General features: G+C 44.2%; 1 protein-coding gene across 1 annotated transcript in view; it reads right to left on the bottom strand.

Moving 5' to 3' along the window:
* LOC125519659 (protein FAR-RED IMPAIRED RESPONSE 1-like) overlaps window positions 1-2,119 on the bottom strand; it is a 6,528-nt gene extending 4,409 nt beyond the window's left edge. Inside the window, exons 1-5 of the mRNA XM_048684389.1 lie at window positions 1,943-2,119; window positions 1,722-1,844; window positions 1,567-1,629; window positions 1,393-1,485; window positions 333-1,309 (exon numbers count right to left, since the gene is read on the bottom strand). Coding sequence (XP_048540346.1) covers window positions 333-1,309; window positions 1,393-1,485; window positions 1,567-1,629; window positions 1,722-1,844; window positions 1,943-2,119 — 1,433 coding nt within the window. The remainder of the gene's footprint in view (window positions 1-332; window positions 1,310-1,392; window positions 1,486-1,566; window positions 1,630-1,721; window positions 1,845-1,942) is intronic.
* Between the last annotated feature and the right edge of the window lie 11,701 nt (window positions 2,120-13,820).

A 13,820-nucleotide genomic window follows, 5' to 3' on the forward strand; every position in this document is an offset into this window, starting at 1 on the left:
AGACTCTCACTTCGCTGGTTACTTCGCATACCTAAGAAAAACCCACCTGACATATATGATGCAGCCCAAAGCCTTTTTTCTTGTACATCCTACGTAACCATGTCTTTGTTTTCTCCGACTGCCATTTGGCGGTAAACACTGCCCATCTCTCCTCAAATACCTTTTTTGAAGTGGCATAATAAAGTAGAGACCTGAACTCCTTTAGAGACTTATGATGAAGGTGTTTCTGCATGTTCTTCTCAATATGCCACGAGCAAAGACGATGCCAAACCTCCGAAAGTACCTTTCTTATGGCCTTAATCATAGCTGCATCTCCATCAGTAATTACTCACCTGGGCCTCTTCTGACAGTGAGCCCTCAAAAACGTCTGAAGCAGCCAGACATATGTATCTTCCGTCTTGTCAGACACAAGAGCACAACCGAATACCGTGGTGCAACGGTGGTTGTTCAGACCGACAAAACGTATAAATGGCATGCCATACCTATTCATCCTGTATGTGCTGTCGAAGACTGTCACATCACCGTAGTCAACATAGTCTCGACGTGATTGAGAATCACACCAGAATATGTTTTTCAGCCTTCCTTCATCATCGACGGTGTGCTCAAAGAAGAAATCTTGATCTCTCTCTTTTCTGGTCATCATGATCCCTATGGCAGTGTCCGCATCACCTTGTGCAAGCAACTTCATTTTTTCTCTATAACACATGTTATAAAGCTTCTTCCTCCCAAAACTAGCCTTTGCATATGACCCGGACCTACTGACGAGTTGATCATAAATCACATGTTTCCTGATTCCAGCACCTGCCATGGTTAAGATCTCAGCCTTCTGATATTCTTTTATCTGATTGTGAGACCGAAGAAACGTGACTTCATCCGGTCTAGCTAGAACGTGACTGTGATCATCATTGAAACTGCTGACATACCAAACGTCACGCTCTTTATCAAGTTTCAAAGTTATATGCGCATCGCAGAAGCAACGAGTCTCCCCTCTCAGCCTGCGGGTCCTGCCTTCCATTGTACAACGTTTTGCCTGTCGTTTCCCAGCTCTCGCACACACATACTTTCTCAAGCGCTTAGTTGCCTCAGGACCTTTCGAATATTTCAGTGAGTCCTTTCTTACACTGAAACCACGCTCGTACGCATACTGATTATAGAAATTGTAAGCATCTCCTAGTGACTTGAACGTCTTCCTCATGACCTTCCAATGCATGTCCAATGATTCTTGCTGATATTCATCAAATCCGATGTCAAAATTAAACAAATCATCACCAACATGCTCATCATTCCTGCTTGTACCATCTACATCTCCCTGTAAATTAATGCATTAAACCATTTATGTCAGTCAGTTATAATTTTAAAATGTACTGTAGTGATGAAAGTTTCAAAACTTACTTTGCTGGAGCTGTCATCATGAGATGCATCAACGTGCGATTTTTCACTTTCATCGTCCACAATATTCCTCACAAAGTCCCCGTCCTCGTCCATCTGCGCGCATTGCAAAAAAATACATGTAAGCGCTCATATGGTTATTATGTCATTTCTTCTCTGATTTTATTAATAACATACCCGGAGTGCACTTTCAGCAAATGAATCATCTATATCCATATCATCATCATCATCGCCATGTCGCTGCATCATGCAAAAAAATATTAAATTTTCCGTGCGGTCTATCATATTTACCCCCTCATATTTATTGTTTTATCAACATTGATCACACTTACATTGCCACTATAAGATTCATCCAAACTCATGTAGTTCTCCTCATGAGGTTCATCCATATTCCGTGACGAGGTTTCGTTGTCCTCGCCGTAATCATCGCCATCATAATCTCCCTCCTCCTCTAACTATATATAGTTAAAAAAATTGTACGATGAATCAAACGCCATGTAACATCATCCCTAAAACAACTATCTTATCAAGCACAACAATGTCTCAAACCAACCTCTTGCACGGCAGCGAGGATTTCAGCCGGATCCATTTCCTCCGACGACGAACGTGATGACGGCGTGACGTTGCTGGCCGGCGGAGGCAGGTGTCGACGGCGTGAGGACGATGGCTGGTCGTAGTAGGCGTAGTGCGCGGAGGGAGGCGGCGACGTAGATCGTGGGTGGGCGGCCATCTGGGCGACGGGAATGGAATGCGGCGGCGGGCACGCGCGCCGGCAGCGGTAAAGGCGCCGGGGCACGCGCGGCGGCCTGTTTGGGCCGCGACTCGGGCGACGGTGACTTCGTGCAGATGGGGGCCAACGTGGAGACGGCGTGGATGCGTTAGGGTTCAGGGTTTCGACAGCGGGCGTCGGCGGCTACCGTGTCTTTTTTTTTCCTCCAACAACTGTCGACACCAACGTCGAGACGTGAGGGCGTACGGCAACGGGTGCGGGTACGCGGGCGGGCGGGCGTACAGCGACGGGTGCGGCACACGCGGGCGAGCGTACGAGGTCGCGCGCGACGTACGGCGTCAGGTGGGTATTCCTATACCTAATGTGAAATTACCATACTACCCACTATACGTTTTGGGGGGGGGGGGGTTTGTACCGAAGCACTCCCCTAACAATTAAATTAGAAATTGCTTTTCTGAAATTAATATGGCACGTGACAGCTCCGGTAGAATACATAAGCCGTTTTAATATAAAATAATATAATAAACAATTAACAATATAGGCGTTGATGCTATTTGTATGATGGAACCCATCTGGTAAGCGATCTTTGTATCCACTTCACTTTGGTTGAAGCCTAACCAGTTTAAGTCCTGAGTCAGCATAGTTCTTGTTTTTAGGATGACTACCTTCACAGACAAAACACACTTAGGTGGTACATTCAGATAGCAGCAGGGTGCAGAGTTGCCTCGATACATCAGCAAGGATCAACGAATCTCGGCTGGCCCGAGCAGCCAGCTCATGTGCCAGTTTTTTTTTTGCCCTGGGAATGGAGTTGATGAGGACGGGGCTGAAAACCTGCAACTCATTTTTTTACATCGCTGATGAAAGAGAAACAACCAGACCTATTAGGCCTGCCCACCTCCAATCCTTGGGTGTTAGTTTCAATGATATGATTATGGGCCCTCTGTACACGGCTGAAAGCGACTTGAGGCCAATCAAAATGGCTCGCCCTTTGGCTTCTTCCACAGTCCTGCAAGTTTAGATTTTCTTACTGACCGAGACAAATACATTCCCTCTGTAATCATTGGCGACTTTCTTCAGAGTCCGCATAGTTGATGTTAATAAATAAAACTTTAAAGGAAATTTGAGCTGATGCAGATAACTTACTCTATTCAAGATGCTCCCACTCGGATTGTAGTCAAAAAACACATAGGAGCTCTGAATATGGCCATGTGCATCTTGTTGAACAACAGAGTTGCTATTTTGTATGCAGCTGCCACAAGAAACAAGTGCCCTTACGAAGATGCAAAGCGAACTTGCAACAACCAATGCCACAAAGACAGAGATCAGTGTCGACGTGCTCACTGGAGCCTCGGCGTCTTTCGACACATGAGAAGCCCGGGCCATCCAGTAATTGCTAGCAATCTGAACGTCTAAAGTACTTGGAAAAGTAACTGTGCTACAAGATCTCCCCGGTAAGCCAATGTGAGGTACTTCCAGTAGACCCATAACCACACCCTATCTTTTTTCCTTCTTCCTGCACCAGCTGCCCACTTTGAACCTTGTCACTGTTTTATTTGCCATTTCATTTATCTTTCTCTTCAACGGATGACAATGACCTGGATAGGTTCGAACTCATCACCTCCATTAGCAACATCAGTCACGTCCATTGTTGTGAGAGCATCTTGGTGTGGACCAACCAGTTCTGCTAGGTCCGCTCCTGAACTATGTATATCGTTGTATTTGCCTGCTTGTGCTATTCTCTCGCCGTTCATTACCTGCATTAAAATTACCTTACTAGGAGAAGCGAATAATTTATGACAATAAAATTGACATGAAACATGTGCCAATGAAATTCTCACCAAAATAAGATCGGCTGCAGGCAGGAATTCAATCTGGTGGGTGACATAAACCATTGTTTTTTAAGCCTAAGCCCCAGGCAAGCATTCCTACAAATGATAGAAGCCTTAAGCAACGTGTTCTCAAACTTCTATTGTAAAAAAAGAGATGGTATTATACCTTGAAAAGGTGGGATCATGTATGAGCATCAACTGCATTGAACATATCATTGAACAAATAGGTGTCAACACCCTGATACAATGCACGGGCTATCTGAATCCATTGCTTTTGCATACCACTAAGATTGCTGCCTCACTCTCCAATGACTTTGAGCTCCAAGTCTTTCTTCAGCGAACACCACTCAAGGACCCTGCCATACTTCTCACTCTCCATCTCCTTGTCAAACAGTATGTTGTCCTAAATTTTGCTGCTCTGCATCCATACCGTCTGGCTGACATATATGCCAATGTTCCGCAAGTTTTAGCCTTTCCTAATAGCTTTGGCACCTCACTGATAATGCAAAAGAGCAAACTTAATTTTCCAGATCCGATCATCCCACAGACTGCAACACGCATGCCTTGCTGATCTTGAAAATTCAGATCCTTCAGTGTTGGTATCTCAGGTGAGCCGTCCCAGGAGAAGCACCCATTGCTGACCTCAGTTGCAACATTGGAGCTACCACTTGGTAGCCTCTAAATATCGTCCATCGGCAACTTCTCAAGGCATAGGAAAACATCTGGTTTATCCTGAGAAGATAAAGCTGACATAAAACTGATTAGCATTCTGCAATAATTGATATCAAGACTCTATCCCAACAAATTACCATTCTGCAAAGAAAAATAGATCTAAAACTCGAAAGCAACTGAAACCAAAACGTAAGAACACTTCCATTATCCTATTACAAGCCCGATCCGGTAAAAACCGGATAGGCAATCTCACCTATCCGTACGCCAACACCCACCGAGCCTCCACCTACGGGCCGCCAGAGGGTTGCCTCCGACGGACTCAACTCCTCCGGCCATACCAGTCACGTCTCGAAAATTGCCCGTGCTTTGCACATGGGACATAAATTCTTGTCGTTCAACACCAATCTATATGGCATTACATTGTTGTGGATATGTACTGAAGGAAATATGCCCTAGAGGCAATAATAAAGTTATTATTTATTTCCTTATTTCATGATAAATGTTTATTATTCATGCTAGAATTGTATTATCCGGAAACTTAGTACATGTGTGAATACATAGACAAACAGAGTATCCCTAGTATGCCTCTACTTGACTAGCTCGTTAATCAAAGATGGTTAAGTTTGCTAGCCATAGACATGTGTTGTCATTTGATGAACGGGATCACATCGTTAGAGAATGATGTGATGGACAACACCCATAGGTTAGCATAGCAATATGATAGTTTAGTTTATTGCTATTGCTTTCTTCATGACTTATACATGTTCCTATGACTATGAGATTATGCAACTCCTGAATACCAGAGGAACACTTAGTGTGCTATCAAACATCACAACATAACTGAATGATTATAAAGATGCTCTATAGGTGTCTCCGATGGTGTTTGTTGAGTTGGCATAGATCAAGATTAGGATTTATCACTCCGATTGTCGGAGAGGTATCTGGGCCCTCTCGGTAATGCACACCACTATAAGCCTTGCAAGCAATGTGACTAATGAGTTAGTTACGGGATGATGGATTATGGAACGGGTAAAGAGACTTGCCGGTAACGAGATTGAACTAGGTATTGAGATACCGATGATCGAATCTCGGGCAAGTAACATACAGATGACAAAGGGAACAAAGTATGTTGTTATGCGGTTTGACCGATAAAGATCTTTGTAGAATATTTAGGAACCAATATGAGCATCTAGGTTCTGTTATTGGTTATTGACCGGAGATGAGTCTCGGTCATGTCTACATAGTTCTCGAACCCGTAGGATCTGCACGCTTAACGTTTGGTGACAATCAGTATTATGAGTTTATGTGATTTGATGTACCGAAGTTTGTTCGGAGTTCCGGATGAGATCATGGACATGACGAAGAGTATTGAAATGGTCGAGACGTAAAGATTGATATATTGGAAGGATATATTCGGACATCGGAAAGGTTCCGAGTGATTTCGGTTTTTTTCGGAGTACCGGAGAGTTACAGGAATTCACCGGGGGGGGGGGGTCGATGGGCCTTCATGGGTCTTAATGGAAATAGAGGGCAGTAAGGAAGTGTGGGGTGCGCCCCCCTAGGTCCAAACCGAATTGGTTCAGGGCTTTGGGGGCCGACCTCCTCTTTCCTTCTCCCCTCCTCCTCTTTCCTTCCCCTCCTAGTTGGACTAGGAAATTGGGAACCTACTCCTAGTAGGAGTAGGATTCCCCCCTTGGGGTGCACCCTATGAGGCCGCCAGCCCCCTCCCCTTGCTCCTTCATATACGTGGCCAGCGGGCACCCCAGAGACACAACAACAGATATTGTCTTAACCATGTGCGGTGCCCCCCTCCACCATAATCCACCTCGGTCATATCGTTGCAGTGCTTAGGCGAAGCCCTGCACCGATAGCTTCATTATCACCGTCACACCGTCGAGCTGACGAAGTTCTCCCTCGACACTTAGCTGGATTGAGAGTTCGTGGGACGTCACCGAGCTGAATGTGTGCAGATCGCGGAGGTGCTGTACTTTCGGTACTAGGATCGGTCGGATCGTAAAGACGTACGACTACATGAACCGCGCTGTCATTACGCTTCCACTTACGGTCTACGAGGGTACGTAGACAACACTCTTCGGAGAGGGGAGAGTGTGTCGACGTACCCTCGTAGACCGAAAGCGGAAGCGTTAGCACAACGCGGTTGATGTAGTCGTACGTCTTCACAATCCAACCGATCCAAGTACCGAACGTACGACACCTCCGATTTCAGCACACGTTCATCTTGATGACGTCCCGCGAACTCCGATCCAGCAGAGCTTCACGGGAGAGTTCCGTCAACACGACAGTGTGATGACGGTGATGATGTTGCTACCGACGCAGGGCTTCGCCTAAGCACCGCTACGATATGATCGAGGTGGAATATGGTGGAGGGGGGCACCGCACACGGCTAAGAGATCAAGAGATCAATTGTTGTGTCTATGGGGTGCCCTCCTCCTCCGCATATAAAGGGGGGAAGGAGAGGGCCGACCAAGGGGAGGAGGCGCGGCCAAGGGGGGAGTCCTACTCCCACCGGTAGTAGGACTCTTCCTTTTCCTATTTGGAGAGGGAGAGGGAAGGAAGAGGAAGGAGGGAGGAAGGAAAGGGGGGGCGACCCCCTTCCCAATTCGGATTGGGCTTGGGGGGGGGGCGCCCCCTCTATTGCTCCTTTCCCCTCCTTTCCACTAAAGCCCATTAAGGCCCATGTACATCCCGAGGGGTTCCGAAAACCTCCCGGTGCTCCGGTATTATCCTGATCTCACCCGGAACCATTCCGGTGTCCAAATATAGTCGTCCAATATATCGATCTTTATGTCTCGACCATTTCGATACTCCTCGTCATGTCCGTGATCACATCCGGGACTCCTAACTACCTTCGGTACATCAAAACACATAAACTCATAATATAACCGTCATCGAACTTTAAGCATGCAGACCCTACGGGTTTGAGAACTATGTAGACATGACCGAGACACGTCTCCGGTTAATAACCAATAGCGGAACCTGGATGGTCATATTGTCTTCCAAATATTCTACGAAGATCTTTATCGGTTAAACCGCATAACAACCTATGTTGTTCCCTTTGTCATCGGTATGTTAGTTGCCCGAGATTCGATCGTCGGTATCTCAATACCTAGTTCAATCTCGTTACCCGCAAGTCTCTTTACTCGTTACGTAATACATCATCCCACAACTAACTCATTAGTTACAATCCTTGCAAGGCTTATAGTGATGTGCATTACTGAGTGGGCCCAGAGATACCTCTCCGACAATCGGAGTGACAAATCCTAATCTCGAAATACTCAACCCAACATGTACCTTTGGAGACACCTGTAGAGCACCTTTATAATCACCCAGTTACGTTGTGACGTTTGGTAGCACACAAAGTGTTCCTCCGGCACACGGGAGTTACATAATCTCATAGTCATAGGAACATGTATAAGTCATGAAGAAAGCAATAGCAACATACTAAACGATCGGGTGCTAAGCTAATGGAATGGGTCATGTCAATCAGATCATTCAACTAATGATGTGATCCCGTTAATCAAATGACAACTCTTTGTCCATGGTTAGGAAACATAACCATCTTTGATTAACGAGCTAGTCAAGTAGAGGCATACTAGTGACACTCTGTTTGTCTATGTATTCACACATGTATTATGTTTCCGGTTAATACAATTCTAGCATGAATAATAAACATTTATCATGATATAAGGAAATAAATAATAACTTTATTATTGCCTCTAGGGCATATTTCCTTCAGTCTCCCACTTGCACTAGAGTCAATAATCTAGATTACACAGTAATGATTGTAACACCCATGGAGCCTTTGTGCTGATCATGTTTTGCTCATGGAAGAGGCTTAGTCAACGGGTCTACTACATTCAGATCCGTATGTATCTTGCAAATCTCTATGTCTCCCACCTGGACCAGATCCCGGATGGAATTGAAGCGTCTTTTGATGTGCTTGGTTCTTTTGTGAAATCTGGATTCCTTCGCCAAGGCAATTGCACCAGTATTGTCACAAAAGATTTTCATTGGACCCGATGCACTAGGTATGACACCTAGATCGGATATGAACTCCTTCATCCAGACTCCTTCGTTTGCTGCTTCCGAAGCAGCTATGTACTCCGCTTCACATGTAGATCCCGCCACGACGCTTTGTTTAGAACTGCACCAACTGACAGCTCCACCGTTTAATGTAAACACGTATCCGGTTTGCGATTTAGAATCGTCCGGATCAGTGTCAAAGCTTGCATCAACGTAACCGTTTACGATGAGCTCTTTGTCACCTCCATATACGAGAAACATATCCTTAGTCCTTTTCAGGTACTTCAGGATGTTCTTGACCGCTGTCCAGTGATCCACTCCTGGATTACTTTGGTACCTCCCTGCTAGACTTATAGCAAGGCACACATCAGGTCTGGTACACAGCATTGCATACATGATAGAGCCTATGGCTGAAGCATAGGGAACATCTTTCATTTTCTCTCTATCTTCTGCAGTGGTCGGGCATTGAGTCTGACTCAACTTCACACCTTGTAACACAGGCAAGAACCCTTTCTTTGCTTGATCCATTTTGAACTTCTTCAAAATCTTGTCAAGGTATGTGCTTTGTGAAAGTCCAATTAAGCGTCTTGATCTATCTCTATAGATCTTTATGCCTAATATGTAAGCAGCTTCACCGAGGTCTTTCATTGAAAAACTCTTATTCAAGTATCCCTTTATGCTATCCAGAAATTCTATATCATTTCCAATCAGTAATATGTCATCCACATATAATATCAGAAATTCTACAGAGCTCCCACTCACTTTCTTGTAAATACAGGCTTCTCCGAAAGTCTGTATAATACCAAATGCTTTGATCACACTATCAAAGCGTTTATTCCAACTCCGAGAGGCTTGCACCAGTCCATAAATGGATCGCTGGAGCTTGCACACTTTGTTAGCTCCCTTTGGATCGACAAAACCTTCTGGTTGCATCATATACAACTCTTCTTCCAGAAATCCATTCAGGAATGCAGTTTTGACATCCATCTGCCAAATTTCATAATCATAAAATGCGGCAATTGCTAACATGATTCGGACAGACTTAAGCATCGCTACGGGTGAGAAGGTCTCATCGTAGTCAATCCCTTGAACTTGCCGAAAACCTTTTGCGACAAGTCGAGCTTTGTAGACAGTAATATTACCGTCAGCGTCAGTCTTCTTCTTGAAGATCCATTTATTCTCAATTGCTTGCCGATCATGGGCAAGTCAACCAAAGTCCATACTTTGTTCTCATACATGGATCCCATCTCAGATTTCATGGCTTCAAGCCATTTTGCGGAATCTGGGCTCACCATCGCTTCTTCATAGTTCGTAGGTTCATCATGATCTAGTAGCATGACTTCCAGAACAGGATTACCGTACCACTCTGGCGCGGATACTCTGGTTGATCTACGAGGTTCAGTAGTATCTTGATCTGAAGTTTCATGATCATCATCATTAGCTTCCTCACTAATTGGTGTAGGTGTCACAGAACAGTTTTCTGTGATGTACTACTTTCCAATAAGGGAGCAGGTACAGTTACCTCATCAAGTTATACTTTCCTCCCACTCACTTCCTTCGAGAGAAACTCCTTCTCTAGAAAGTTTCCGAATTTAGCAACAAAAGTCTTGCCTTCGGATTTGTGATAGAAGGTGTATCCAATAGTTTCGTTTGGATATCCTATGAAGAAACATTTCTCCGATTTGGGTTCGAGCTTTTCAGGTTGAAGCTTTTTCACATAAGCATCGCAGCCCCAAACTTTAAGATACGACAACTTTGGTTTCTTGCCAAACCATAGTTCATAAGGCGTCGTCTCAACGGATTTCGATGGTGCCCTATTTAACGTGAATGCAGCCGTCTCTAAAGCATAACCCCAAAATGATAGCGGTAAATCAGTAAGAGGCATCATAGATCGCACCATATCAAGTAAAGTACGATTACGATGTTCGGACACACCATTACGCTGTGGTGTTCCGGGTGGCGTGAGTTGCGAAACTATTCCGCATTGTTTCAAATGTACACCAAACTCGTAACTCAAATATTCTCCTCCACGTACGATCAGATCGTAGAAACTTTATTTTCTTGTTACAATGATTTTCAACTTCACTTTGAAATTCTTTGAACTTTTCAAATGTCAAATGTTTCAGACTTGTGTTTCATTAAGTAGATATACCCATATCTGCTTAAGTCATCTCTGAAGGTGAGAAAATAACGATATCCGCGGCGAGCCTCAACATTCATCGGACCACACACATCTGTATGTATGATTTCCAACAAATCTGTTGCTCTCTCCATAGTTCCGGAGAACGGCATTTTGGTCATCTTTCCCATAAGGCACAGTTCGCAAGTACCAAGTGATTCATAATCAAGTGGTTCCATAAGTCCATCAGAATGGAGTTTCTTCATGCGCTTTACTCCGACATGACCTAAACGGCAGTGCCACAAATAAGTTGCACTATCATTATCAACTCTGCATCTTTTGGTTTCAACATTATGAATATGTGTATCACTACTATCGAGATTCAATAAGAATAGACCACTCTTCAAGGGTGCATGACCATAAAAGATATTACTCATATAAATAGAACAACCATTATTCTCTGATTTAAATGAATAACCGTCTCGCATCAAACAAGATCCAGATATAATGTTCATGCTCAACACTGGCACCAAATAACAATTATTTAGGTCTAAAACTAATCCCGAAGGTAGATGTAGAGGTAGCTTGCCGACCGCGATCACGTCGACTTTGGAACCATTTCCCACGCGCATCGTCACCTCGTCCTTAGTCAATCTTCGCTTAATCCGTAGTCCCTGTTTCGAGTTGCAAATATTAGCAAGAGAACCAGTATGAAATACCCAGGTGCTACTGCGAGCATTAGTAAGGTAAACATCAATAACATGTATATCACATATACCTTTGTTCACCTTGCCATCCTTCTTATCCGCCAAATACTTGGGGCAGTTCCGCTTCCAGTGACCAGTCTGCTTGCAGTAGAAGCACTCAGTTTCAGGCTTTGGTCCAGACTTGGGTTTCTTCTCCTGAGCAGCAACTTTCTTGCTGTTGTTCTTGAAGTTCCCCTTCTTCTTCCTTTGCCCTTTTTCTTGAAACTAGTGGTCTTGTTAACCATCAACACTTGATGCTCCTTTTTGATTTCTACCTCCGCAGCTTTCAGCATTGCGAAGAGCTCGGGAATAGTCTTTATTCATCCCTTGCATATTATAGTTCATCACGAAGCTCTTGTAGCTTGGTGGCAGTGATTGGAGAATTCTATCAATGACGCAATCATCTGGAAGATTAACTCCCATTGAATCAAGTGATTATTATACCCAGACATTTTGAGTATATGCTCACTGACAGAACTGTTCTCCTCCATCTTGCAGCTATAGAACTTATTGGAGACTTCATATCTCTCAATCCGGGCATTTGCTTGAAATATTAACTTCAACTCCTGGAACATCTCATATGCTCCATGACGTTCAAAACGTCGTTGAAGTCCCGATTCTAAGCCGTAAAGCATGGCACACTGAACTATCGAGTAGTCATCAGCTTTGCTCTGCCAGACGTTCATAACATCTGGTGTTGCTCCAGCAGCAGGCCTGGCACCCAGCGGTGCTTCCAGGACGTAATTCTTCTGTGCAGCAATGAGGATAATCCTCAAGTTACGGACCCAGTCCGTGTAATTGCTACCATCATCTTTCAACTTTGCTTTCTCAAGGAACGCATTAAAATTCAACGGAACAACAGCACGGGCCATCTATCTACAATCAAACATACATAAGCAAGATACTATCAGGTACTAAGTTCATGATAAATTTAAGTTCAATTAATCAAATTACTTAAAGAACTCCCACTTAGATAGACATCCCTCTAATCCTCTAAGTGATCACGTGATCCAAATCAACTAAACCATGTCCGATCATCACGTGAGATGGAGTAGTTTCATTGGTGAACATCACTATGTTGATCATATCTACTATATGATTCACGCTCGACCTTTCGGTCTCCGTGTTCCGAGGCCATATCTGTATATGCTTGGCTCGTCAAGTATAACCTGAGTATTCCACGTGTGCAACTGTTTTGCACCCGTTGTATTTGAACGTAGAGCCTATCACACCCGATCATCACGTGGTGTCTCAGCACGAAGAACTTTCAATGCAACGGTGCATACTCAGGGAGAACACTTCTTGATAATTAGTGAGAGATCATCTTAAAATGCTACAGTCAATCAAAGCAAGATAAGATGCATAAAAGATAAACATCAACATGCAATCAATATAAGTGATATGATATGGCCATCATCATCTTGTGCTTGATCTCCATCTTCGAAGCACCGTCATGATCACCAGTCATCACGGCGTGACACCTTGATCACCATCGTAGCATCGTTGTGTCTTCGCCAATCTTATGCTTCTACGACTATCGCTACCGCTTAGTGATAAAGTAAAGCATTACATGGCGATTGCATTGCATACAATAAAGTGACAACCATATGGCTCCTGCCAGTTGCCGATAACTCGGTTACAAAACATGATCATCTCATACAATAAAATTTAGCATCATGTCTTGACCATATCACATCACAACATGCCCTGCAAAAACAAGTTAGACGTCCTCTACTTTGTTGTTGCAAATTTTACGTGGCTGCTACGGGCTTAGCAAGAACCAATCTTACCTACGCATCAAAACCACAACGATAGTTTGTCAAGTTTGGTGCTGTTTTAACTTTCAAGGACCGGGCGTAGCCACACTTTGGTTCAACTAAAGTTGGAGAAACTGTCACCCGTCAAGCCACCTATGTGCAAAGCACGTCGGGAGAACCGTCTCGCGTAAGCGTACGCGTAATGTCGGTCGGGGCCGCTTTGTCCAACAATACGCCGACCAAAGTATGACATGCTAGTAAGCAGTATGACTTATTATCGCCCACAACCTCACTTGTGTTCTCCGTGCATATAACATCAAACACAATAAAACCTAGCTCTGTACCACTGTTGGGTAACGTAGTAATTTCAAAAAATTTCCTACGCACACGCAAGATCATTGGTGATGCATAGCAACGAAGAGGGGAGAGTGTGATCTAACCCTTGTAGATCGACAACGGGAAGCGTTTGGTTGATGTAGTCATACGTCTCCACGGCCCGACCGATCAAGCATCGAAACTACGGCACCTCTG

The sequence above is a fragment of the Triticum urartu genome, chromosome 7 (assembly GCF_003073215.2).
Source record: "Triticum urartu cultivar G1812 chromosome 7, Tu2.1, whole genome shotgun sequence".
NCBI classification, from domain to species: domain Eukaryota; kingdom Viridiplantae; phylum Streptophyta; class Magnoliopsida; order Poales; family Poaceae; genus Triticum; species Triticum urartu.